This window comes from Cariama cristata, unplaced genomic scaffold, assembly GCF_000690535.1.
Source record: "Cariama cristata isolate BGI_N322 unplaced genomic scaffold, ASM69053v1 scaffold705, whole genome shotgun sequence".
Taxonomy (NCBI): Eukaryota; Metazoa; Chordata; class Aves; order Cariamiformes; family Cariamidae; genus Cariama; species Cariama cristata.
This window is the reverse complement of record NW_009615571.1, coordinates 18,459-44,326: the sequence shown is the minus strand read 5'-3', so window position 1 is coordinate 44,326 and position 25,868 is coordinate 18,459. Positions and strand designations below refer to the sequence as shown.

Here is a 25,868-nt window from a genome sequence, read left to right as displayed (position 1 = left end):
GGCCGGGCCATCCCTAGGGCTGTTAGGTTGGGGTGGAAAACCGAGGAAAAGATGAAAACAGTTGCTGCCCCACGGCGTGGGCGATGTGCCCTCGGGGAACATCGCCGAGCGTGTCCCGGGGGCCCTAGAGGTGTTGTCTCCTCATTCTCTTCCCAAAACAACCCTTCCTCGGGCTTCCTGGCTCTCAGGCTGGAGAAGGATGATGTGTCTGAAGCCATAAATCTTCCACAGACCATGAGTAATGTACCTTACGTGCTGCTTGACTAATCTGGCTGAAAAACATCAACAAAACCCCCAAGATGGTGAAGCCCTGCGGAGCTGCGTTGTGCCGGCAGGAAGCCTTTGCAGCGGCGTGGGTGTCGTGGTCTCTGGCCAGATTGCTCCTGACAAAACCAAACTTGTCTCGCAGAGCTGCGTCTTGTCGTTGCTGTGCGCAGTCAGGTTTGGGTTTGCTGGGACCGGGCTGAGGGGTGGGTCAGGCATGCCCATGACAAAGGGACTTGAAGCAAAGAGGGATGTGCTGCGAACCACTGCTGAGATTTTATTGTGCAAGGAGGTTTATGTAGCAGGTCTCTCTCTTGCCTTCATTTATACAAGCTGTAAATAAAAATCAAGTTTAGAATTCAAAGCCTCTGATTTGTAAATAGGTAGAAAAATGTCTGGCTGGTGGTAGTGTGATTGTGTTGGGAACACTGAGTTTGGCATGGGTTTATACATCCCTTTTTCCATTAAAAAGCGAGGAGGTGACATACTGGCTCCTTGTAGTGCCAGGTCCTGGTGCCCAACTGTTCAGCCTGTCAAGATGCATTGGAGAAGTGTGTGGAAACCTGGCAGTACCTAAACAGGGGAATAATCTGCCTCCCATACTGGAATTCATCCATTGCTGTTGTTATGCAGGTTTCAGATTAGAGTCATTCAGGAGGAAGTCAACAGTCAGGGGTGTGCTGTTGACATGTAAGATTTAAAGTCATGCACTCTTGGGCTTGAATTCTATCACTGCATGGGGCATGTTAACCTGGCCCGTTATTGATTTTGTGCAACCATGATAAAATATGAGCTTGAACATCTCAAAACTGCTTCTTCCTTACTGCCATACTCTGTTCTCCAGTTTTTGTCCACCTAGCAGAGCAGCATGGATGGGAGAAGTGTTCTGCTCTCAGGTTTAGGTTGTTCTGAGCCAGCTCCAGCTGGCAGGATCTCTGGCTTTCCGAGCTGTTCTTGCTGTGAATGTTGTCCATGGGCACTGCCGCTGCTGTTCCCTTCCTGCAGTGTTGTTGTGGAGCCTGCCGGAGCGGTGCCTTCCCTGCAGCTGCAATGCCCTGTGAGGGGAGACATGGACATGGAGCAGGAAGGGGGAACTGAGGCTCATGGTGTTCTGAAGCCAGGGGAGGCTTCCTCCACCTCTGGGGCCATGTGCAGGTGCCAAACCAGAACACCCTGCTGGACCCTGCTGGAGGAGCTCTGGGTTCCTGATGGGGCTTGAAACTCTGACTTGGTCACTTGATTTCTGCATATGCTGGTGGTGTGGCCATGCTGACAGACAGCAGACATGGGAAACGAGAAGCCTTGTCCCACAGGTTTCATTCCTTTGCAGGAGACTGTGATGAATAGCTGTTGGAGGTGTGAGTTGGTATGGTGCTTGTGTTATTTTTTTAGGCTAAACAGTGTAAAGAGAAGGTCTGTAGAGGAAGCAGCCTGGCTGTGTCCTTGTGGCTGTCGCAGAGGAAGCTTGCCCAGCACTATGAGCAGCAGCATGTTTCGGTGTCTGCCAGAGCTCCGGGGGAGTCCCAGCCACAGCAGCTGAGAGGTGCAGTGAGGTTCCTGGCAGCCTTCTTTGGCTGTCTGCAGGTCTAAATTCATTCTTCCATCCCTTGCAAGCTGCTAGAGCAGTGGAGGCAGCTCTCTTTCGTTCTGGATGCATTGCCTATCTTCTCCCCAGCACCTGCAAGGCATCCCTGCAGCTCTGGGCAGCATGCTCTGTGCAAGGGGGACTCTGCTGAGAGAGCTCCTGGTGGGGGCTACCTTCTCCTGCCACCCCCAGGGATCTGCACTGCAGCAGTGTGGCTGCCCAGGGGTGTCTCAATTTTACATTGCTACTTGGATCTGCTGATCTGCAGGTCTGCAGAATGTGGAGATGTTGATGCACAGCTTCTTTATAGATAGTCTTTCATTGGCCTTGAAGAAAATAAGGGGTTATAGCTCCCTTTGCTAATAATATAGTTACAGCAGAGCTCCAGCAAAAGCAGAAGATGGGCAGTCTTGGACAAGAGATCTTAGCTGTTAATTTGTATAGTCACTACTATGTGGGATTTGGAAAACCACCAGCCAGGTCTGAACCTCAACTGAGCTTTTCCTACGAGCTTGAAAGAATGTTTTGTAGGGACTCTTTTGTTAAAAAAACATTTCGAGTGCATCTATGTCTTCAGAGATATCTAAATATATCCTTCTGTAGAAGTCTGACTGGCTCAGAGGAATCTACCACCTACAGTAGAAGGATACGGTGTTATGTAGATAGAAACAGGTTAAAGGGAGGAAAAGAATACTGCCCAGCAGTGTCCCAGCACTAACTGTGCAATCTATATTACCTGCTCCTGTTTGTTATGGGTATCTTAGCTAGCACAGAAATGAGGCACCAGAGGCTTATTTAAAAATACCATTACTGGATGCAAAAACTGCATGTGGACTTCTTGAGAGCAGCCTGCAACGAGGTGGCTTTGGAGCTAACAATGCAAACCTGTGTATTTTCTTTCCTTGCAGGAAACATAGTGTTCAACAGACTGCAGAAATAAACAGAATCCTTGCTTTGTGTCATTCACAGCTTTTGTAAGAAGGATGATCACAACAAAGAGAATCTCTTCAACAGCCTGAACTATGATGTTGCTGCCAAGAAGAGAAAAAAAGACCTGCTGAATAACAAAGCCAAGATTCAATGTAAGATGTCTGGGCTTTTTTAAAATAAGTTTCTGCAGGAGAATGGAAAATGCTTCATATCTATGGTTTTTGCACAGTGCACGAAGAGTCTTCCAGAGTGTCTTGAAGGGATTTGACCTAAGCAGAGAACTTAGATACAGCTTAATGTGAAGATTTATGCTGCTGCTAGTAATCCCTGCTCTGAGGAGTTGTGCTTGTTGTGTTCAAATTTCTGTCATTTGTGTTTGTCAGAAGGAGGGTAATTTTTTCCTATGGTACATTCAAATGAACCAGTTCCAGTTTTTTCCCCCTGTAGACTTCCTTGTGCACAACAAGCTAAATTTATTCTTTCCTTCCATATGCATATTGAGCACTAATCTACATTACTGGAGGCTACAAGCCTGAATGTGAGCTTTGATCCTATCTCTATGTGCGGAGTGCATGAAAAATGAAATAAGATTTCAGCTTGCTCAAAACAATGGAAGGTTTGAAATCTTTCTGTATGCATAGTGAGCAGCTGGGGTCTTGGATGGGGCACTGTGGGAGGGCTCAGGGGAGCCTGAGGGGCAGCAAGGTCTGCGTTGGTCTGATTGCAAGATAGGTACTGGAGTTAGATGTGAAGGCTACAAATGTAAACATACATAGAGGAAATGAGTTACAATTCCCACGCTACTATTAGCTCATTGGATCCCCAGGATTTTGGAAACCGATGCCAAAAGTTGACCCCTCAGTGCATTTGGTTCTCTGAACAAACAAATGTTACCATGACAGTTTTTGGCTGGATTCCGCTATGACCTAGTGTTTAAAAGGGCCTGACACAGGGTCTGTGTGCTTGTAACTGAGACTGGGTTTGTCCTTGGGCTCACAGTACCAGGCAGGAGTGCATTGCTGCATCCTTAGGTGCGAAAAGACTCCAGAAGCACAATATTTCCTTTAAGGAAAGGCGTCTAGCAGGACGAGGAGAAGAATTTTTCTTATACTATCTGTTGAATTGCCAGTGTGTGGTGGAAGTAGGGTCAAAAGCCCGTGGGAGAAGGCTAGAGCAGCATAACTGCTTACAGGAAGGGCACTTCTGCAAACTGAATTAGCAGCATATGGTGGGTACAGGGAAGCTATTTTGGGGAGTGGATGGGACAACTCCCATTTCTGAGGGAAGGGAGGGGCAATTAGAAATAGGAAAATTTTGGTCCTAAATAGTTTTTCTTTTTAGCGAGTTAGCTGCAAGCACAAGCATGCTCCTGTGAGCCTGACCTCACTGCTAAAAGCTCTTTCACATGCCTGGTGTCTCATGACATTTTTGCTCAACTTCAAATTTGACATTCAATCCCAAGCCTGTAACCAAGGTAATGAATAGTTAATAAAATCAATAACAACAAAACCTGGCTGTCAGCCACACTTACTGTCTGGGACCAAAGAAGAAGAGGTGCTATGGTATATCTGTGGCTGACAGATTAAACATTTACAGTCTTGAGCTGTGTCACTGAAACAGAAGCCCTTTCTAAGTCTCAGGGGCACAGTCTCAAATGAAGCTGTATGGAAACAAAGCAGCTCAGCAAGTTGCTAGTCTTGGTTTCAAGTGTGGTGGTGTAAACACAAAATAACTTCACTTGCACTAAAAGGGCAGTGAGTGTTATGAGCAGAACAGAGATCCATCCCTCTGCAAGGTGGAAGATTAACTGAGTGAAATGTCTTTGTCCAAACAGATTTCCACCAGGAGAAGTGGATCTATGTTCACAAGGGGAGCACAAAAGAGGTGGGTGCCTCCATAGGTTTTGTTCCCTTTTCCACTGTTTTTTCCAAACAGTGGAAGATCCTGTGCTGATCTAAATCAGCAGAAGCTCTTAAGAGATAAGTGGAAGATCTGGCTTGTGGTTGGAATTTCAGTAATGATTTTAAGCCCCAATCAGAGAGCCAGGGCTTGCTGTACAAGACTCTGTACATGTGTTTAAAATATGACTTGTTTGCTTCCCTCAGTTAAAAAAAAACATTTGCAGACCAAGCCATAATACTGTTCTTGGCTTTCACCCAGTACAGTCCTAACATGGAAAATCATTGGAATTCATTGCACCAGCTCGCTTGCAGTCATGGAGAGAAGCGGCTGTATGAGACTTCCCTGAACTTGCACTATATATTGAACCCCAGGAATGTGTGGCTCATTCTCGCTGGTAAATTCATGGGTCATGAGCAGAGCTCAGGTCACTCTTGGGAAACAACTATAGTCTACATTGGGCCATGCCCACTCTTGATGTCAAAAGTACAGCTCTGTGGGAGACAGGCCTGCCTCCTCTGGCTGTGAGCTGGTCTCATGGTTTGTACCCGTTAGCTTGCTAAATTGAGTTGCCCCGGGTCATGTCTTTCTGGTGCTGTCTGGACTCATGTCTGCCAAAACATGACCTAGACTGTTTTTTCTTCTCAGCGCCATGGTTACTGCACCTTGGGAGAAGCCTTCAACCGACTTGACTTCTCCAGTGCTATCCTGGACTCCAGGCGATTCAACTATGTTGTGAGGGTGAGTGAAAGGCCAGGGTTTATTTTGCTGTGATGGTGGTAGAGGCTCTAAACTGAGCACCAGTTGGGTGATGGGAAGCACTGGTGAAGAAGAGAGGTCCAAGCATGCAAGTGGGGGTGTTTGGCTTTGCTGCATGAAGTAATTGATGAAAGTTGTGTAGATAGATGCCCAAAGCCTCCTCTTTGCTCTGTTGGAGAGGGAGGGAGGTGATGGTAATGCAGATGGGCTGTCCTTAGCCTAGCATTCCTACTACTTTTCAGTTGTGAAATTCACTTCTGAAACCCGGAAAACTTAGCTTCTAATTCCTGAGTTCTCAGTTGAGCTTCTAAATGTGATTCCTGTAGCCGCAAAAGGAGCATGGGCTCTCTGCAGAGGCCATAGAGCAGTGGGGACCTCTTCAGATGGGATGCTCCAGCTCCATGAGGATGGTGGAGCTTTATATCTGTTTAAGTGACACAGGAGAGATTCTGGGCAGCCCAACTGCTTGGGAATGACAGGATGGGCTGAACCTGTTGGAGGCACTGATCTTAACTTACCTGTTAAGGGTCATAGTTGCCCATAATCCTGTGTGACTGGCAGTGGTTTCAGTGGGTGAAGCATTTGGTTAGTCCTGACACCATTAGTTGGTAGGAATGAGTCACCAGCCCCAGGTTCCCCATGCTCTGGCTTTGCATAATGGATCAGGGCTTCTCTTTTGGCTCTGGGTGGCCAAGGGGGGTGGTAGTGGTTGGGGGAGCTCCTGTCCTGAGGGCTGTGGATGCTTGTATGTTCATGTGCATGTGATCTGCAAATTGATCTCGAATTTCAGAATGCTTATCAAGGTTTGGAATTTAATAAGCTTAGAAAAAAAATCTTACTAACTTGTGGCTGTTTATAAACAGCTCCTTTTCACATCTCATCAGCAGTTGATCACTGGTAAGGCACCAGCTGTTCAGGTTTTAGGTTCTGGAGCAAGCAGCATTGGTATTGCTTTCCCCTTGCAGAGTCAAATGTCATGAAAAGTGTCTAAGGAAGAAATGACCTGAGCAGGCTCACCTTGGTTTGTTCACCTGTTGTCTGGGTGACAAGGAGCCTGTGAAAAGTTGTCACCCTGGGAATGGTACAGTCATTGGGGGTGATAACCCACCTGCTGTGCAGAAAGGGCACTGGCAATCACTTAGATGTCCCACTGCAGGGGTGGTGGCAGGGAATGGGGATGCTGGGGGAGGCAAAGTGGGATACAGGTCCATGGAAGCACAGGCTGTCCTAGCTCTGATGGTCCTGGGACAACTTGTTTTCCTGCTTGTGCAGAGAAAGTGATCTCCAGTGCTAAGGTACTTGGTGTTTCCTGATACCAAATATATATATACAGCAGTGTCATCTTCAGGAGTATTATTGTGGAAGGAACAGTTCATGCTGAGGCTATAACCCTTTAGTCAAATAAAAAGGAGGAAAATAAAATAAAACTTGTATTTGGTGCTCCAGAGATCCCTTTGGCAGACTTTGTCTTATGACAATGAAGAACTCCAAAGACTTCTCCTAAGCATGACCTCAGGTTGTGCTGTGCCACCTGATGGGCTTCTGCTGCTCAGCACAATGTGATGGGTGTCTTGCACAGGACTGCAATGATTGAGTGGAAGTCCCATTAAATTTTTTGAAGAGCAAACTCAGATTTCAGTGAAGTCTATGTGGTCTGGTGAGGAGGCTCAGGCTGACCTTCTTCCCCCCTATTCCCATGAGGACTTCATAAAAGCATCCCAAATCTGCTGTGTTTCCAAAATAGCAGTGTTCTGTATGGAAGTTGGCATGTGTCCTTTCTGCAAATTACCTCTCTTCTGAGTTTTTAAGAGTAGTTTTCTCCCTGGTAGTTCTAAGGATACAGCACTACTGAGAAGTATGAAGCTTTCTAATTGAGACTGACTTGTGGTTTGGCAGCTTAAAGAAGATATTAAACCTGGTACCACGGATCAAATATAAAACTGACTTCTTAAAATGAAAGACTTTTATCAGCCAAGTCTCTGGTGGATAGTAGCTCATAAAATGCCTTATGTGCCAGATTTACTCATGAAAAACTCTGCCTAGATGTGGATCTTGTTTATGGTCCTTTGCAAATTGCAGGCCTCCTAGAGCACACAGATGAGCAATCTGTCACATGGAGGATGCCTTGAACATTGGCAGGCAAAACATTTTTCCCTTCTCTCCCTCTTTGTTCTTTCTAGTTCCATCTGTTGCTCAGGGTATCTGATTAGTGTCACACTAAAGTTCATCAAGCAAATGCTTTCCAAGGAGAGAAGTTTAGAGTTGGAGGTTGGGGGAGAATATGAGGATGTCCATAGGGGAAGCAAGGAGGGAAATGGCTGCAGGCTTGCCCTATAGAGAAATAAGCTACATCACTGCTGGTAGCAGAATGGGCTTTTTGGGCTGAACATCAGCTTGCCCTTCTCAAAGCGTTCCTTTCTGAATTTCTCTCAACTTCAGTGCTACAGTGTTTTCAGTGCTGATTTTTTGTCATACAGAAGTGTCTGCTGCTTAAGATGTACACAAACTAAGTTCTTGGAGTTCCTAATGGCACGCTGGTAAAATGAGCACCTCCAAGTGAGGTGGAGGTGTGAGCTACAAGAAGCTTGGCAGGTATTTTTCATGGGCAGATACCATCAACTGTAGCCAGTGGGTTCATGTAACTGAAGCAGAAGAAATTTTCTTCCAACATCAGTCTTGTCTTGACAGTCTGCTGATACAGTGCTGGAAGTGCTAAGTATAGGTATTGGTGCCATGACTTGGTTGTTGCTGATCTTTTAAACTGTAGCATCTGCCTACATGTTACAGCACAATGTTCTCTTTTTAGAGTTAGTAAGGAAGTATGTGATTGACCCAGAGGACACAAACTGTTCTTGGTCTTGAAGCAATCCTGGTTTCTGCGGTCTTACAGATGTAATGAAAATACTGGAAGCGTTCTGTAAGCATAAGTAACATGAGCAGAGACAAAAAGTGCCTGCACCCCAGAAGTTGTTGGTTCTCCTTTGGGAACACTCCGTTCGAATGACAGTGAGGTTTTGCAGGCTGCGTCCTTCAGAAAGATTTGTCATATGGTTGTATAGTAATGTCTCAAAGGAAGGTGCTGTTTCTGATCATAAAAGCTTAGGTCAGGTTAAGCTGCGTGGGCACAGCTCTTCTGGAATAACATGTTCTAGATAGTGTGCAGCCTGTTAAAGGTGTCTCTTAAATTTGTTTCTTAAATTTTTATAGCAGTTAGCTCCGGGAGTCCTGGATTTATGCTGTGCTGGAAGAATATCAGCTCGATGCTGTCTCATGGAGATCTGTCAGCACCTGTGCTGTAAATCATTATAACTTGCTTTTGCTCTACCTCCCAGCTGAAAGCCAATGTGACACTTCAGCCACAGAAAGTGAAGGGCTGTGAGAGCAAGGGGGAGCTGGAGGAGGAATTTTTCATTGCAATACATTTCTTTAAGCAGTCCAGATGTGAGGAGCCACATCCCCAACCAGGAAGAGCTTATGGTTCTCCACAGGGTGCAGTCCAGCTTCCCTATAGCTGATTTGGGGTATTCAAAGGGGGATTTACACTTCAGTAGTTTGAGATGTGTGATTTTAATAATTAAAAAGTGTTTCCCCTTTTGAGGCAAGGTTACACCCTCCTGCTCTGTGTGGCAGGCTAGCTGAGGATTTTTCGGCTGTGTGCTGTAGGCTCCTAGCTGTGGGTTATTTGGGGTATGGATTGCCTGCACACCCTGATGTTGAACTGAGACAGTGGCAAAAGTGCCATCTGGCTGTGTGCGGTAGTCATGGGTGCAGAGCAGGGTGTTTTCGTGGCCCTGGAACAGGGGCCCTTGTTCCCTGCCACATGGCACTGTTTTGTTTGCTCTTTTTTTTCCTTGTGCTTATGGGAGGAGGACCTGCTCTGCTCCTCAAGGTAAGTGGCTCACTGCACTGACAGCTAGTAGAATTTGAGCAGGAGCCTGTCACACTCATGGGGAAATGAGCAGGTTATTACCCTGCTGTGGAAGATGCTGCCTCCTGCCAGCTTTGCAGAGGCTCTGGAAAAGCCCACTACATCTCTTGCCTTTTCTCTGTGGCTCTGACAGACCTTGTGAGAGCCAACAATATAGGGTGAGGTGGTAGGAAGGATTTTCTGGGAAGCTACCAGGTCACCTTCTTCAACTTCTAAGGAGTTGAAAGAGTGAACTGGGATCTAATGCCCTGTTTTCCAGAGGTGTTGCAGACTTCCCAGCTCCAGTTAAAATTGACTGGAATTCAATCACTTAGTGTTTTTGAAAAGCAGACCTTTTAAAATTGCTCTTAACCTTTCCCTGTGCACTCTCCCCTACCATCTGTCCCTCTCAGTTGAGCGTGGGCTGGACTTAATGCAACTGCATCATGACACACGCTTGCAGCTCCCCAGCCTTTTTACCCTACTCTGCGTTAATCTGAATTCATCAGTCTGCTTTTAGTCTGTATTATGCAAGTGGCAACACTGATTTATTTTTTATAATGCTGTAGACCCCAATTTGGCAGACCGTTAACTGAGACCATACTCTGCTGGGTTCGTGCCAACACTAAAAGACCCTCAATGCAGTGGAGCATGTGGGGCATGGATGAACTGTATTCCTTACCTGTTTTTTTTTGTGTTATGTAACCACAGAAGAATAAAAAATGTCTTTTGATTTGAAGGGCTAGCCAATCACTTCAGTCAGTGGTCCCTGGGGAGCGGAGTAGTCCTAAAAGTATTCACAACATAGTTTTCATATGGAATTTCATCCTGTGTTTATTGCTGCAGGGGAAGGGAGGTGACACATAATATCTGAGCTGGTTCACTGAACATAAATTGAACCTCGATCAACACAGACAAGGCAAATTTGAATCTGTTCCTTTGGCTAAATTTTATATCAATTTAGCGTTCTTTGAAGAACTGAGATTTTTATCCTTGTTCCTCTTAAAGAATGGCCCTGGCGTCTAACTCTTACAGTATTGCATTATGTGATGCTTGTCACTGAGTCCATTTTGGCGTTTTCAGTAACGGGCACAACATTGCTAACACCCAGCCTGGAGATAGCTGTCTCTGTGCCAGTTCCAGAACAGTGCAATCCGGAGACAGCAGTTGTTTATGCACAGAGGAGCTGATCTGGGTGCATGTGTGGCTAATGTACAGATGGAGTCTGGCAAATTGATCACTATAATCAAAGGTCTGAAGGCTAAATAGTTTAGTGTAAGCAGAGTATTACAGAGACTACTTTGGGATACTGATTTTTTTCCTACTTATTCTTTGAGTGTTTCAAAAAATGAAGACAAGACATTTTATAAAACTTCTCAAACATCTTGCAAACTGTCTTGTTTTTAAGAGTATCTAGTTATTGTAGTCTCAGTTTAGCTGATAGAGCCAGAAGATCCACTGATGCCTGTGCACCAAATACTACCTAGCTCTCCTGCATCTCTCATTTCCCCCAAACAAGCCAAGAAAACAGGCAGTGTGCCCTTCACAGGAGTTAGCGCAGCTCTTTTTACATCTTGTTTTCTTTTGGTCATGTGAGGTGCAAGATATTAATAGAATGTAAACTCAAAGCCATCTGATGATGGTGTTGGCTTGCAAATTAAACGGAAGAAGAGATCGGTCACTCCAGGAGACTTCGCTGCTCCTAACTGTCAGTCACATGCCAGTGCTCCAGATGAGCAGAGCAGGCGAATGACTGCAGGAATACCTCTCCCTGAGGTCTCCGCTTTGTGGCAAGCTGCCAGTGATGTTTTGGATACATTCCTGTCATTCTTACAGCGTGGCAAACAGTTCAGCTCATGACTTATCAGGTCTTGTCAAAAGCCATCTTAGTTACTTGACACAAGTAGTTGCACCTTCTCTGGACTCTCTGTGGTGCCAGCAATGGGATACTGCAGCTGCAGATGATAAAGGATTAATAAGCTAGTCATGCGGTAATGTGTTGATTGATTTGTAGCATAAAAGGTTTTTCCTTTCCTTTCTAAATTAAAACAGAAGGCTATGTACATCCAAAACAAATGGACTGACACGTGGACAATCTGTATTTATATAATGCTGGGGGAAGGGAAGAAGGCTTGGAAGATCATGGGCCACATGTTCTGCAGAGCATGACCCATAGGAAACTTCCACAGCTGTTCTTGTGGTGGTAGAGAGATGGGGAGGAGAGGGCATCTTCTCTGTGGGAAACGCTTCCTTTAACAACTGCAGCCCAAATCCAGCGTTCAGCTTGTACCTGAGTCAGGAGATCAGTGGTGGGAAGCAAATCCTAATTGAAAGTAAAAGCGAGATTTCCATTAGGGGAGGTTAACAAGGAAACAGGACAAAAAGGGAAAGGTGGCTTGGTGTTGCAGCTGTTAAGAGCTGAACAGGGGAGGAAACCTTGGGGGAATAGGGGTTTGTTTTGGGGGGAGGGTTTGTTTTTAATATAGTGCTTAACCTTTCTGTCCTAGCGACAGCACTCTGACAAAACCCGTGCAACCCAGGAGTTTGACGTAAATTGTGGAGTCTGATTCTCATTAATGCTCCATCAATAATATCCCCATCCAAACAGGCATTTGCTCGTGTTCCCTTATGACACTGCTTGTTTATGCCCCAGTGAAGGATGGTGACGTCGGCTGTTCGTTGTTCCCTTGGTGTGAACAGAGGCTGTCAGGATGAGCACTGCTCTGTGGTTTCTCTGCATCTCTGCACCATGAAATCAAGTTGGTTTTTTTTTTCTCCCCGAAGATCACTAGAATGCCTTTTTTCCCCCACCCCTTTCGATGTGGGTTTAATTATTTGGCCTCTGCTCTCCTTCCCCCTTTGCATTAGTTTGCTCTGTCATTCTGTCTCCCTTTTATTTTGAAGCAGCGAACAAGTCTCGGGACTGTTTTGCTGTGTCATGTGACCAGGAGTCAAGATTAGAAAGGTATCTCTGTGCTCTAAGGCTTGCAACTTCTATTTTTATCCACAGCTGTTGGAGCTGATAGCAAAGTCTCAGCTGACGTCACTGAGTGGCATTGCCCAGAAAAACTACATGAACATTTTGGAAAAAGTGGTGCAGAAAGGTAAGAAATGGAAACAGTGAGGGGGAGGAGGAGGAGTCTGATTTAATCTAGTGTACTCCTTGTGAACCACATCCTTGAGAATAGTCAGGCAATGCAAGATGGGTGAAGAGAGGCACCACTGCTTATTTCTGTAGCGCAGTCCCACTTTTCTTTCCCTTGGTGAAGGACTATGATGGGGGGATGGGAAGAAATGTCTGTATTCTGGAAGGTATCTGAGAGGCAATTCTTCCTTCTCCAACATTCCTCTCTACCACCCCTTCTGCATCCTACTGAGTCCTATTTCTGACTGCAGAAGAGATGGCTGCTCCTGCCCCCAACCTGGTGCATCTGCAGTCTCTGCTGCTGCCTTGTCACCAGTTTGCTGTATCGTCAAATGCTCCCACTGCTCCGGAGGAAAGGAAAGCTCGAGGGCTGTCTTTACCTGAATTGTTGTTGACATGTGGCACTTCCCTCCCTGATGCTTTAGCCCTGGCTGAAACCTGGGAATTGAGAGCACCCTGTTAGTGTGCGTATACATAATGAGAAAGGAGATCCTGAGCTGTCTCCCTGCCCATCAGCTGGGGCAGGTGGGGAAGAGGCGCACATAGATAACCTCTCATATGTACCAGAGGGGAAAACTGGCTGGTTGCCAGTGGCTGGAAATGGGAAGTGCTGCAGAAAGGGCAGATATTTCATCTGCTTATCCTGGGAGGATCTCTTTCCATCTGCTGTCTAACCTGTTGTGCCTGGCTAATGTTTAAATGCTTTCCTCAAAGAAAAGCACAGGCTGGCTCTCTTGACCTGTGAGGTTATAGCAGATAACACGTCTGAGAAACACGTACCTTCAGAAAAGGGTTTGGGCAGTTCCCATTTTTAACCTTTCCTGTTCTTCCAAAGTCCTTGAAGATCAGCAGAACATCAGGCTAATACGGGAATTGCTGCAGACCCTCTACACATCCCTCTGCACGTTAGTTCAGCGGGTCGGCAAGTCTGTCCTGGTTGGAAACATCAACATGTGGGTGCACAGGATGGAGAGTATTCTCCACTGGCAGCAGCAACTGAACAACATTCAGATCACCAGGGTAAGCACAAATCCTGAAAGCTAGAAGTAATGTGTCTCCTTTGTGAAACCTCATGTAGCAGCTCTCGTCTGGGTGACTGCATTGCGCTGTACTCCCAGTGCAAGCACAGAGTGCTGGGGAAGGACCTGGAGTTGGCAAAATAACTGGATGTGTTCCTAGTGTTACTTGTGTCCCTTAATTCAAACTCTGTACACAATCCAGGATCATGCTCACTGTTACTGGTCACAGACTGTGGCTTGACTCCTTAATGGCCACGAAGTGCTGTGCAAATGCAGGAAACCATCTCCCCCTCTTGAGAGTCTTCAGAGACTGGACCTCAATATGAAAAGTGAATTCGATCTTTCTCAAACTGAGAAATTGCCTTCAAAACTTGTTTATCAGATAGTTGAGTTCTTTAGATTTGTCTAATTTGTAAATTAAATGCAAATTTCCAAATAGCTGCATAACTTCATGCTCCCTGGCTGAAAATACAAATGATCCTTCCAGTAGTCTGGAGCTGCCTGTTCCAGCCGGACAAGCCCTGCTTTAACAACATCTGTTTCTTTCAACAGTGTCTGTGGGGATGGGAGAGATGTATTAGTTGATAAATTCCTAACCTGGCTTTGCATGTGAATTGAATTTGAACTTGCTCTGCCTCACAGAATCACAGAAGGGTTGAGGTTGGAGGGGCATCTGGTCCAGCCCCCCTGCTCAAGCAGGGACATCTACAACCAGTTGCCCAGGACCATGTCTAGACTTTTTTTTTCCCAGCTCGAATGGATACTTACTTCACAGAAATGCTAAAGCTTTCTCCCAGTGCTGATCTCTGTGTTGGTGTGCCCTTTCTAGGACTTTATTGCAGTGAACTGGACTGTGAAATTCCCACTTGGGCAAACCAAGGCATGGCCCAAGGGAATATAAAAAGCACCTTTTTCCCTGGTGGGTCAACCAGAGAGGCATTTGCAAAGGATTAAGCGAAGGGCCCGCTTTCATCATTATACATGGCTGTGTTCTCTGGGAACACCAGGAAGCAATTTCCAGTCCTTCAGTTACAGTAATGCAGGAGATGATGAACTTGGGGAGGTCCTAGGGAGTTTGAAGAGCTGCAGAAGTAGCAGTGCCTTATCAGATGGTGGTCTCTGCCCCACCTGTGCTTTCCCTCCTGGTGTCCAGCTCTCGGGATAGGCTGCAGCTCCCTTTGCCTTACAGGGGAAGCACTGGCCTGACTGTGGGGGAGGCTCCTGGGGCACAGCACATCTGTGAGCTGGGGAGCTGCCCGGTGCCTGGGCACTGCCAGGGTCAGTTCCACCCAGGCATCTGCTCCTCTGGGTGCAGCACAAGTCAGCACCTACCTCCTGCTGCTCAACGCAATAGTACAATGTGGGATTTTCCTTCTACTTTAGGGACTAAAAAAACACAGACAAGCATTTCAAAGAACTCTGCCTATCCAAACAAAAGTGCATCAAAATGTTGCTTGTGAACAGAACTGCCTTTTATGCATATTTATGTGTAGGTTTACATACCCTTTTCTAAAATAAATAAAATAGATGTTGAGCTTGTAGAAAAAAAATTTCACACCACTGAAGATGACTTCAGGTCAAGCTAGAACAAAACCAGCTGAGTTTAGAGGAAGGAAGAACAAGCTCAGCTCTGTGCAGCCAGCTGCTTACAGTGCACTGAGTGCTGCTGGTGTTTCTGGAAGAGGGGAGAATTACAACAGCCAAGACAGAAACCTTTTTTTTTTTTAAAAAAAAAAAACAACTTGTAAAATATTTTGTGTGCTAGAGCTGCTGTAAAAAAAACTGTCCAGAAAGTGACAGCATACTGATCTTCTCTGATCTAATCTGTGTTCTTTCTCCAAAAAAAGTAATGTTTGAAAAGTCCTGGAAAGGAGTACTAAGGGAAGAGAAGTAGCAGATAAGTCTTTGGCCTTGACTCAGAAAACCTGTAAGGATTTGCTTGGGTCACACTGGTTTCCTCAGAAATAAGACGTGAGCTTTGGTTGGGTTTTTTTTTTTTGACCCAAGAGCCTCTGAGCTTAGTCTTGCCTGTTGTACTCTAGCAAAGCTTTATGTATAGAGAGGGTGCAGGAGAATGCCAAAGACAGGCTGACAAGTGAGACCAATGGGAAGTAATGCAAGGCTACAGTGATTTCTTCCTACCCCAAAATATGACGTCAGTTTGCACTGATGGGCTGGGATGCTGATTCTGGACTTGTGGATTGTACCAAGGAAGCATCTACATGTAAGCAAGCAGTGCAGTGTGCTTACAGCTTTAGTCTCAGCATGCAGCATTAAATCTGTCATGGGAAGAAATGTGTTTTGGAGATGACAGAGACAGTTCACTCATGGAGGGAGTGTTTCAAGCCTATCTTGCTGGTGGACATGGCCAAAAATGGCTCAAAAGTTGTGGTCCTTGCAGGTACTGGGCTGTGCTGTACTGTCCAGGCAGGCTGGTGCACTGAAGGGAAGGTCGGAGCTGTTTGTGTACAGACATACTTCATAGAATGGCTTTGTTGGAAGGGACCTTAAAGACCACCTAGTTCCAACTCCCATGGTAGGGACACCTTCCAGTAGACCCGGTTGCTCAAAACCCTATCCAACCTGGCCTTGAACACTTCCAGGCATGGGGCATCCACAGCTTCTCTGGGCAACCTGTTCCAGTGCCTCATCACCCTCACAGTGAAGAATTTCTTCCTAATATCTGAATCTTCCCTTTTAAAAAGTTTAAAGCTATTGCCCCTTGTCCTTTCGCTGCATGCCCTTGTAAAAAGTCCCTCCCCAGCTTTCTTGTAGTCCACTGTTAGGTACTGCAAGGCTGCTCTAAGGTCTCCCTGGAGCCTTCTCTTCTCCAGGCTGAACAACCCCAACTCTCAGCCTGTCTTCCTAGGAGAGGTGCTCCAGCCCTCTGATCATCTTTGTGGCCTCCTCTAGACTCGCTCCAACAGGTCCATGTCCTTCTTGTGTTGGGGTCCCCAGAGCTGAAGGGAGTACTGCAGGAGGGTCTCACCAGAGCAGAGTAGAGGGGGAGAATCCCCTCCCTCGACCTGCTGGCAACGCTTCTTTTGATGCAGCCCAGGATACTTGTTTTGCCTGTGGAGTTTCACATGCAATGGATTGGCTGGAGATGGGACTGTATGATTAAAAGCAGCCTGATGCAGTGTTCCCCTGCTGATGGTGGTCTGTGTGCTTCTTGTTTGAAATGGTTAATAGCTCTGCCAAGTGTGAGACGGGTGGTGTGACTCTGCAACTTAAAATAGCAGCATCTCTGTGCAGGGTAAATCTGGCACATCAGTCTAGCATTGTTTCTTCGTTGGGGCCCAATTCTAAAAACTGTTGTTTGCCTTAATAAGGCTGGGCTGGTTTTGGAGCAGTTGGAGCCCGGGTTGTGATCCTCGCTGATGCCTTGCTTCCATGTGTGCCTTGGATTTCCCCCTAGTGCAGGACCTGCAGATCCATCGTGGTCAATTTGTCCTGGGGCTGTGCTGCCACACGGGTTTGCAGAACAGTCCTGGACCCCGTGTAGGTCAGGCAAAGGCAGATAGGGGGTGAAGGTGGCTTTTGGCTCTTCAGGCTAGGATGTTCTTTGGTGGGTCTGAACATCCTGGAAAACCATGGCTGCAGCTGATGGGAAAGGGGCAGGTCCTTCAAGTGTTCACAGAGGGAAAGTTAGCCATGTCAGCAGTGACCTGGGAAGCCATGCAGGGAAAAATCCTGCTGTGGTTACAGCAGGATCCTGTGATGACATAAGCTAAAACACGTCAGAAGACCATAAGATTCCCATCAATGTGTGTAACAGGAGGCTGAACTTGAGAAGTAATGCCTGTGTCCCTTGTAGTGGTTAATAGCTGATACCATGATGTAGCTAATGTCTACACCGACTGTAGTGAAGGCTGGTGATCGTGCTTCTGGGAGAGAGTCACGAGTACAGACGTGGGATGGACACAAAGGGGAGAAGGAGGCTTGGACTGCAACTCTCCTTCTAACTACTGTAAGACAAATACATGTCCCCTTGAGGATGTCTTGAACTATTCTGGGGCAGAAGGCTGAATATCTCTCTGTAAAATGTTTCCTTACTCAGAAGAGGGAACTGCTGCTTATTCTTTATCTGAAGAGCAATGCTTAAAAAGCAGTAATTTTACTACAAGCTAGAATTGCTTGGGTTTTCAGCTTCCTGTGAGCTCAATTTTGTTTATCTCTTCCAGCCTGCCTTTAAAGGAACCACTTTCACAGACCTGCCGTTGTGTTTACAATTGAACATCATGCAGCGACTGAGTGATGGGAGAGACCTGGTTAGCCTTGGTCAGGTGGCTCCCGACCTGCAAGTGCTCAGCGAAGACCGGCTGCTGTGGAAGAAACTCTGCCAGTACCACTTCACGGACAGACAGGTATATGGAGGGATGCAAACTGCCATCAGTTGCTTGTTGTACTCCACTAGCGAGTGAACACGCATGGGTAGGCCACTCTTACTTGACTATCTCTTCGATCTAAGGGCTGTGCTGCAAGCTGATAATACAGGCTGGTGTGAGAATGGCTGTGAAGATGATTTATGTAGAGGGTTTTGCATGCCACAGCAATGATTCCTGAAACAGGAGCCTGAGGAATTAGTCATACGGTGAACTTCAACCCTAATCCAGGTGGTAACAACTGCAAGTCACGCAGTTGCTATAGGGAAAACGTGCAGGCAGGCTCCAGCAATCACCCCAGTGTCCCAGGGACTCACACCCTCGCAGAGAATCTCTGTGGATGTGGTCCATGAGCGATGAGTCGCACTCTCTTGCCCTTTAGAGCAAGAAATCCCCTCTGAGCTGTTTTGTGAGTGACAGGATGGTCTGTGGAAAACAGCTGTGCTGCTACCCATGTTGTACCTGTGTAAACATCTTTGTCCTTTTGCAGGCTAGTAATCATCTGGGGTCTTCTAAACTTAAACAAAAATCCTTCTCTGTGTTTATGGGTGAATGTATGGGATGTTTATACCAGACCTCTGCACTTCAGGGACCATGTGCCACATTTCTCTGGTGACTTGGCTTTATTTGCTTGCTCTGGATCTGACTTTGGAAGTGACTTTGGGGAAATTATTTCTATTAACAAGTAAATTCAAATTCAGTATCTGCAATTAATGAACCCTAAAAAAAAAGATGGGTGTCTCCCAAGCTAATGTGACAAATCACTGACTCTTAGACTCAGTGAAGAAGCAAAATACTTGAACTCCTGAAGCTGTTATATGCAACTATACTCACTGTCCTGCCAGCCAGAAACAGTGGCTAAAGTAGTATGAAATAGCTCCCAGGGTTTCAGGCTTTCATGCAGTAATGTTCATGAAATGGGGATAGACCCTGATAATGGTATTGAGTGAGGCTGTTGCCATCAGGAAGCTGGTTATAGCTGGATATTCAGAGCAGGAGCTTTCTTGTTACAAGGGAACTGTTACAGGACTGGCAAAGATGACGGTTACAGGAGGGAGAGGAGAAGAACATGAGTTGGAAAGAACACATCATTGTTTTTTTTGACCTGCTACAACTGCAATTATTTTTTCTTTAAGATTCGCAAACGGCTAATCTTATCTGACAAGGGACAGCTGGATTGGAAAAAGATGTACTTCAAGCTCATAAGGTGTTACCCACGGAAAGAGCAGTATGGTGACACGCTGCAGTTGTGCAGGCACTGCCACATCCTCTCCTGGAAGGTATGAGGTGCTGGTGGGACAAACTCGATTGGGGCAGGAGCCATGGCGCACCTAGTGCTTCCTCTGCAGATGGTTGGGTGCTGCAGTTCCTTTGCCTGCATAACCTAGTGTTTTCCTACATCTTAATCCTCCCTCAACTATGAAGACCTCCTCTGTGCTTCAGAAATCCCATCTTTATGTTGAACAAGAGTAGCGGCGATCAAGGCCAGAGGGAAGGGAGATGGGCATACGGTAAGGCTGCCTGCAATAAATCATTTTAGCACTGCTAGCAACTCCTTCTACCCGTTACATGGAGGTGGAGGTCTTGGCAACAGGATCAGCTGGAATGAGAGCTGATGGCTACAAAGCAGCTCAGGATAAAAATCTGCTGGCCGCTGTGGTGATACCCAAGGCATGTCTCTGGAGTTAAACTCCTGTAGCTGATGATAGGCTCCAGTCTCTCTTTCCTTAGAAGAGGGGAAAAGAACAAATTGCATCTTTGCTGGTTTTATTTCCCATGTCTTGCCAGTAGCCCCTAAAGTATGAAGCCCAGTTCTGAGCCGTCTGCTTTGGCAAGAGTAGAAATATTATTCTCGGCTCTGCTCTGTCTATTTGTAAGCGGGACGTCTGGCAGAGGGGCAGCGCTAAGTTGGCTGATGTGCTGGCACCCTTTCCGCAGTCTTTCTAAATGGAGTTGTTTTTTCCTTTCCCAGGGTACCGATCACCCTTGCACAGCCAACAACCCGGAGACTTGCTCCACCTCTCTTTCGCCGCAAGACTTTATCAACTTGTTCAGGTTCTGAACTTGGGTCACCACAGCTTATGCGATTCTTACAGGACACTTTATGCCACTGAGCTTGGACACTCCGTCTGTAAATAGTGTAAATATTCATGTTTGTTTGAAGCTCCTGAGTCAAGGAACAAGAGGATCTGGGAGATGAAAGGTGAAATTGCTCACTGACATGCAGCACTTAAGGAATACAGACTTCCACAGGACTGGTGTATAAATGCAGCATGTTGTACAGAGTCCCTTTTTTATGATCAGAGTACAAGATACAGGGCAAAAAAACTTCATTTTTTGTTTTTAGAAGTTAAAAATGAATTTGCCCCACAACCATTTGAGAACTCTTTTGGTTTGTTTCTAATAGAGAGAAAGCAATATGAGGCTAGGACTGTTGAACTGTTCCTCCATCTGGTTTTATTTAGCATACATATTTATAAATACATTTTAAAAATATTTATGAAAAATATCCCTGTGACAAGTTTAATAATACTTTTATGTTTTTAAAAAGGACACATTCTGAAATCCTTAGGATAGAACTCTAGCCTGCTTGCGAGAGAGAATCGCAACATACCACTTTCTACCTCTAATAGATTGAGTACCTTTCAAACAAAAATCCAGTGTACAATGTGAACTTTTGTATTTTGTACAATGATTCAAAGGGAAATGTTTGTGATAGTAAGCATCTTTTCTTGTATTAATGCTTACCTCTTTACATTAGTTTTCTTGCTCTACTCAGTGCTTGAATGCCTAGATGATAGGCACCATATAAATACCTAAGACTTTACTCCATCCTCTTTTAATTTGTTGGTTTTATGAAAGACTAAGCAAAAGGGAAAAGAGAAGCCACAAGGATGAAGGTTATTGATAAGGGAGGAGGTTCTATTATAGAGAAACAAAGGACTGGACTTAATCTCATAATGTAATTTCGTATCAGCTCCACTAGGTTAATTGCACTGGTTGAAATACCAAGTGAGGTTAGAATCTTCAAGCCCCTGTTTTCCAACATACACACTGCTCTCTATTCCCACTGCTGCCAAGTGAATTCAGTGATGTTGGAGCTGGTAAAATACAGGGAGAACTGGGCCATTGAATCTAGTGAAGTGATGTGGGTTTTATTCACTGGAAGACTGGCAGCATCATGTTTAATTTTGGACTACTGGAGTTCAGGGTGAGGAGTGAGACGGCATGAAGAAATCAGTCAGCATTTTTGCTAAAAACAGCACTCAGGACTGGGGTAAGCAAGGGATTTCCAACATGGCACTTGACATCTTTGGTTATTTCTCTGTGCCATGGCAAAGACCCAGCCTAGTCCCTTTTGCTTCCAGTGCTGAGTTTTATGGGATGATCTAACACTAGCTTAGAGCTAAATTTTCAGTCCTATGGAGTAAGTGACCAAACTAACTTCACTGCCTCCTCTGTTGCATGCAATTCCCTACAATGAGCTAGAAGAATCCAGCTCATACATAACAATTTGAAAACCTGCAGTGGAAAGTTTTTGCTGTTTGTCAGTAGATTTCCTGTATAGCACTTTCTCTGTGCATGATGTAAGCAGGATACCTCGAAAGGGTAAATATTTAGTGGGTTGTGTGTGACTATGTACAAAGAATTGTGAGGAAGAGGAGTACTCAGGACAATTCAGGAAGAACTACTTGAGTTAATTATTGTTAAATATTCTGTTCCTTTTTTACATTTTTATAACTGACTTTCAACACTTTTCTGCAGCTGTTTATATTTTTAAAAAATTGACAGTATTTGCTTTTTTGCAAACTAAATCACTTTTGCATACTCTTGGCAGAGACGCAAAAAGGGAAAAAAGCTGCCTCTAGATGGAGCGGTGGGGAAGGGGGGGAGGAAAACCAGGAAGATGCTGACAAGAACTGCCCTTCTGCGTTCCAACAGCAAACCCAAGCTTTTGCTCTTCCAGAGAGCTCTGTGAGCTTCTGCCACCCTTGCTCATGGCCCAGAGCTTGGCACTGTCCAGAGACGAGGAGAAAACACGTACAGGATCGGGAGCTTTATCTTGGCGTTGATGTCCCATCCATCAGTTTGACTGCTGGTGGAAAGCATAAGCCTGCTGATCATACTCATGTCAACTGAAAGTGATTTAAAAGCTGTTACCTTGGAAAAATGAACTTGTGCTTGTTTGGGGGGATGTTTGTGAGTGAAGGCCAGTTTCTGTTTTCATTCCCGCATTGATGGCAGCGGGTAGACGAGGCTGAAATCTGGCTGGGTGAATGAGGACACTAAGGACAGAAACCTGCAAGTGAAGTGAGTGAAGTACTGCCACTGTATTTGGAGATTCTTGTAGCTCCTTTTTCTAGCAGCGAGAGGACCTGTCGCCCTTGGCATCTTCTGTTTCCAGATCTGACTTGGGGGCCTCTGCCACCCATAGTGAGCCAACCTGTTGTGATGAGGAGGCAACAGTATTTCGGTATGGAATGCTGGGGGGTTCTGCCTAGTCTAAGTCTGTGCTCAGCAGATGACGCTTATCCACTGCGAGACCGTGACACTATTTGGGAATGTCACAGCTCTATCAGCCCTTCACTGGTCTTGAGCAGAGAGTTTATTCTGTGTCCTCTGCCCAGAGGGCATGGGTCATGCTGACAACATACTTAGTGTGCAACTGAGGCTCCTGTTTATAAAACTTACTTCAATTAGCATTGGGGTTTTGTTTTAATTAGCACTGTGTAATCTTAAAGGGTCAAAGTGCTGAATATGATTTGTTAATACATACAGACACTTGTGTGTTGCTCACGTGAGGCTCTACGATATTGCTGTCAGTGTCCAAAGCAGCAGAAAACCAAGCAACTACTGTACTGGAGAACAAAATGGACTGAAAAAAAAACCAGAATAAGCCTCATTTAGTTACTGCCTCAGTCATTACCCTCCTGCTACAGCAACTGTCAAATAAGACCTTGATCTCTTTGGGAGACTCATTGTTTCTTGAGTGCCTGGTACAGGGAGATACTGTGATGAATTCAACACTCTTGTATGTAAAATGAAATGCTGTTGCATCCAAATACCTTAGTCTAACCAGTTATAAACAAAGCAATCAGTATTTTAGCAGTGCAAAGGCATCTGCTTGGCTGAGGATGGCAGAACAAAACTGACAGTGATAACAGAGGCTTCCAGGCAGGATGCTCTCCGCAAAAAGGTCCTCTTTATTTTAAGACAATTATGGCAAAGCTCTTGTGAAGGGAAAACAGACTTCCTTGTATTTTGGAAATAGAATGTTCTTTTCAAAGAACATTTCACCTTCCAGTTAGTTGATGCATTCTCACTAGATGTGCATCAGTTCTTATACTAGGAAAGGCGTGTTTTGTCTCTCTTTGGGGTTTTCTCGTGCCAGCGTATCCAGAGAAATCTCATTATCTTCAGAGGATGTGTTAAGCAGTGCAACAGTGTGGAACGTGGTGCTGTGAAGACGAAAAATAGATCCATGCAGGGGAGGAGGCTTAGGAAGAAAGAGATCCCAAAGATCTCTGTTTCAGCTTTCTAAAAGAGGCAGGTCTTTGGAGTTCGTTTTAATGTGATAGCCATTTCAAGAGGCACAATTTCAGCTGTACATACCTTAAGACATTTATACTAACTATGGTATGGTAACATTTGATCATAAAACATGTGTACCTCCTCTTATATTGTTTGGGTTTCTTTTTTTTAATTGTGGGAGTTTCTAGATCCTTTTATTTTGTAAAGTGATTAGGAAAACTTGCATTGTTCTGAAGACATTGCTTTGTATGTAAACATTTAATTGCACCCTGTCACTTTCTGTATATGGGAATATCTTTTTTTATTATTTTTCTTTGCCCCCAGGTTTTGAACTGTTTGTGTTCCAATTTGTTTGACTTCAATTACTCTTGTGAAGCTATCACCTTCTAGAACACATGCAGGTACTAAACCAGCTTTTCCTGACCAGAAAATTCCTTGGCCCTTAGCAGCTAAAATTTGATTTAGAGCAGGAACACGTTAAATTCTGTTATGTAGCTAATAAATCAGATGTGCTGTTTCATGCTTATCTCCTGCCCGGTACACCAAACCAGCGTTGTCCTCTGCGGTTGTTCTTACAAAACCCATTGCACAGCTTCCCCATAGATCAGCACCTTGCCAAAAAGACATAGCTTTAAATTAAAATGCTACTCTTCCTAGCTGGCCTGTTTGCAAAAACATAGACCCTGTGGAGCTGATGGCTGATCAGGCTGATAAAGACTCTCTGTTACAAGGTTAGGGACCTTGGTGTTCTGCTTGTGCTGCTTTTCTCAGCTCATTGCTTATAATGATGCTTGTTAAAAGCTCTGGAGACATGGCCAGCCATCCACACAGCTATCAGTGTGTGGCTGCTGGGCTGCATGAGTGTCTTTATTGGCACCCGACTTCTATCCAGTGTCTTCCTCCAGTGATTTTGTTGGTAGCAAATCGGCTTTGCAGGATCTGGTCCTAAGAAACACAAATCCATCTTGTCCTTGACACATGCAGTCTCTAGTGTATTAATACCTTGACCACCAGAGAGATTCCCCCTCCATTGACCAAGCATTGCTGCTCCTCTTCCTGGGAGGACAACTGAGGGTGGAACTCGCATTTCTTTTTAGCCATCATGTGCCGCACAGAATGCTAACAGGTCTGCTACCAAGAGAACATTTTAATTTGAAATAGCAAATATGCTCATCTTTAGGAACTAATCTAAAGTAATTATAAATACCTACTTATATATGGAAGAGAGCATGTGTTCTGTTTTGTTTTTCCTTAAAGTTGTAACTAGAGATGATACGAAGTGAAAGGCAACCCTTAGATAATAAGACTTCTGTTTAATATTATTGTGTGGTTAAAATCCTTCCATTATAAATTTGCACACTTTTTTCTTCTTCCCTTGCATGTTCAACTCTGATTTTTACAGCTGTTCTGTGCAGACAGTAATGTATTTTTGTAAAACATTTTTGACACTGAATTGCAATAAATGTTCAAACAATGTGAACCAGAGAGTTGCTTGTCTCATTGCTTCCAAGTTGGTGACCTTATCAGCCTGGAGCTTCTGATGACTGTAAGCAAAGACTCTTCTGCAGGAACATCCAGAACTTGGGTTGTTGTGGCAGTAAAAGTATATCCTGGATAGAGCTGTTGCTTCATCACACCTTGAAGGAAAATTAGGTGAACGGAGCCCTCACTTCTAGCAAAAACAGTGCTCACGTGGAGCTCATGCTCATGAATCTGTACTCTCCCAAAGCACGGGAGTGACTGTTGCCCCAAAAGAAATCACCAGTGCTCACACTGGTCTTACAGCTTCAACTCCAACTTGTGGCTTATGGAAATGGTTTTTTTCTGGACATGTTGTCCAAGTGATTTTGATTTTTATCTTTTTTTCAGTTACAATTGCATGAATCAGGACTGCAACAGTCTGCCCCAGGCTCCTGCTCAGAGGAAATGCGAGTAGGAGCCCACTGAAGGGACTCCCAGTAAATTGGGGAAAAGCAGTTGAAAAGGCAAATGAAATGTGTCTCCAGTTGGAACAGGAGAAGTCATCATGGTAAAACAGGAGTACTTGCCTCATGCAGGATGCTCTGTTTTTAATCTCATTTGCACTGTCAAGTAAGGTGTGCTTGAGTGGTTTTGTAAGTCTTTTTGTAGTTACGCTGTGCCTCAGGTCTATAGCTAGAGGGCTGTGCCCCCAGATGCAAGTCTCCAGAAACATGGGACAGTCTATGAGATCACCAGAGCCTTTTAAACAAGGGGATGAGAAAGCTGTTAAGACGCATTTTTTACTGAAGCTTTCTCAAAAACACTCAATTCTACTTATTTTAATAGACTAAATCCTTTCAGGGGAATACTTGGATCTTTTTAGGAATATGTTGGGTGGGTCAGTGAGGTCTGTCCATAATTCTTCCCATTTTCATGTTATTGCTACTAACATCTCCACCTTTTTAAGAGTGCTGACGGATAG

General features: G+C 45.1%; 1 protein-coding gene across 1 annotated transcript; it reads left to right on the top strand.

The window, feature by feature from the left end:
- Window positions 1–299: 299 nt before the first annotated feature.
- Window positions 300–20,476, top strand: FBXO32 (F-box protein 32). Its single transcript, XM_009699842.1, has 9 exons — window positions 300–441; window positions 2,794–2,931; window positions 4,614–4,663; window positions 5,327–5,419; window positions 12,355–12,448; window positions 13,325–13,509; window positions 17,693–17,875; window positions 19,030–19,173; window positions 19,866–20,476. Exons 1-9 carry the CDS (start codon window positions 300–302, stop codon window positions 19,953–19,955), a joined length of 1,119 nt encoding a protein of 372 aa, XP_009698144.1. The 3' UTR covers window positions 19,956–20,476.
- Window positions 20,477–25,868: the final 5,392 nt, after the last annotated feature.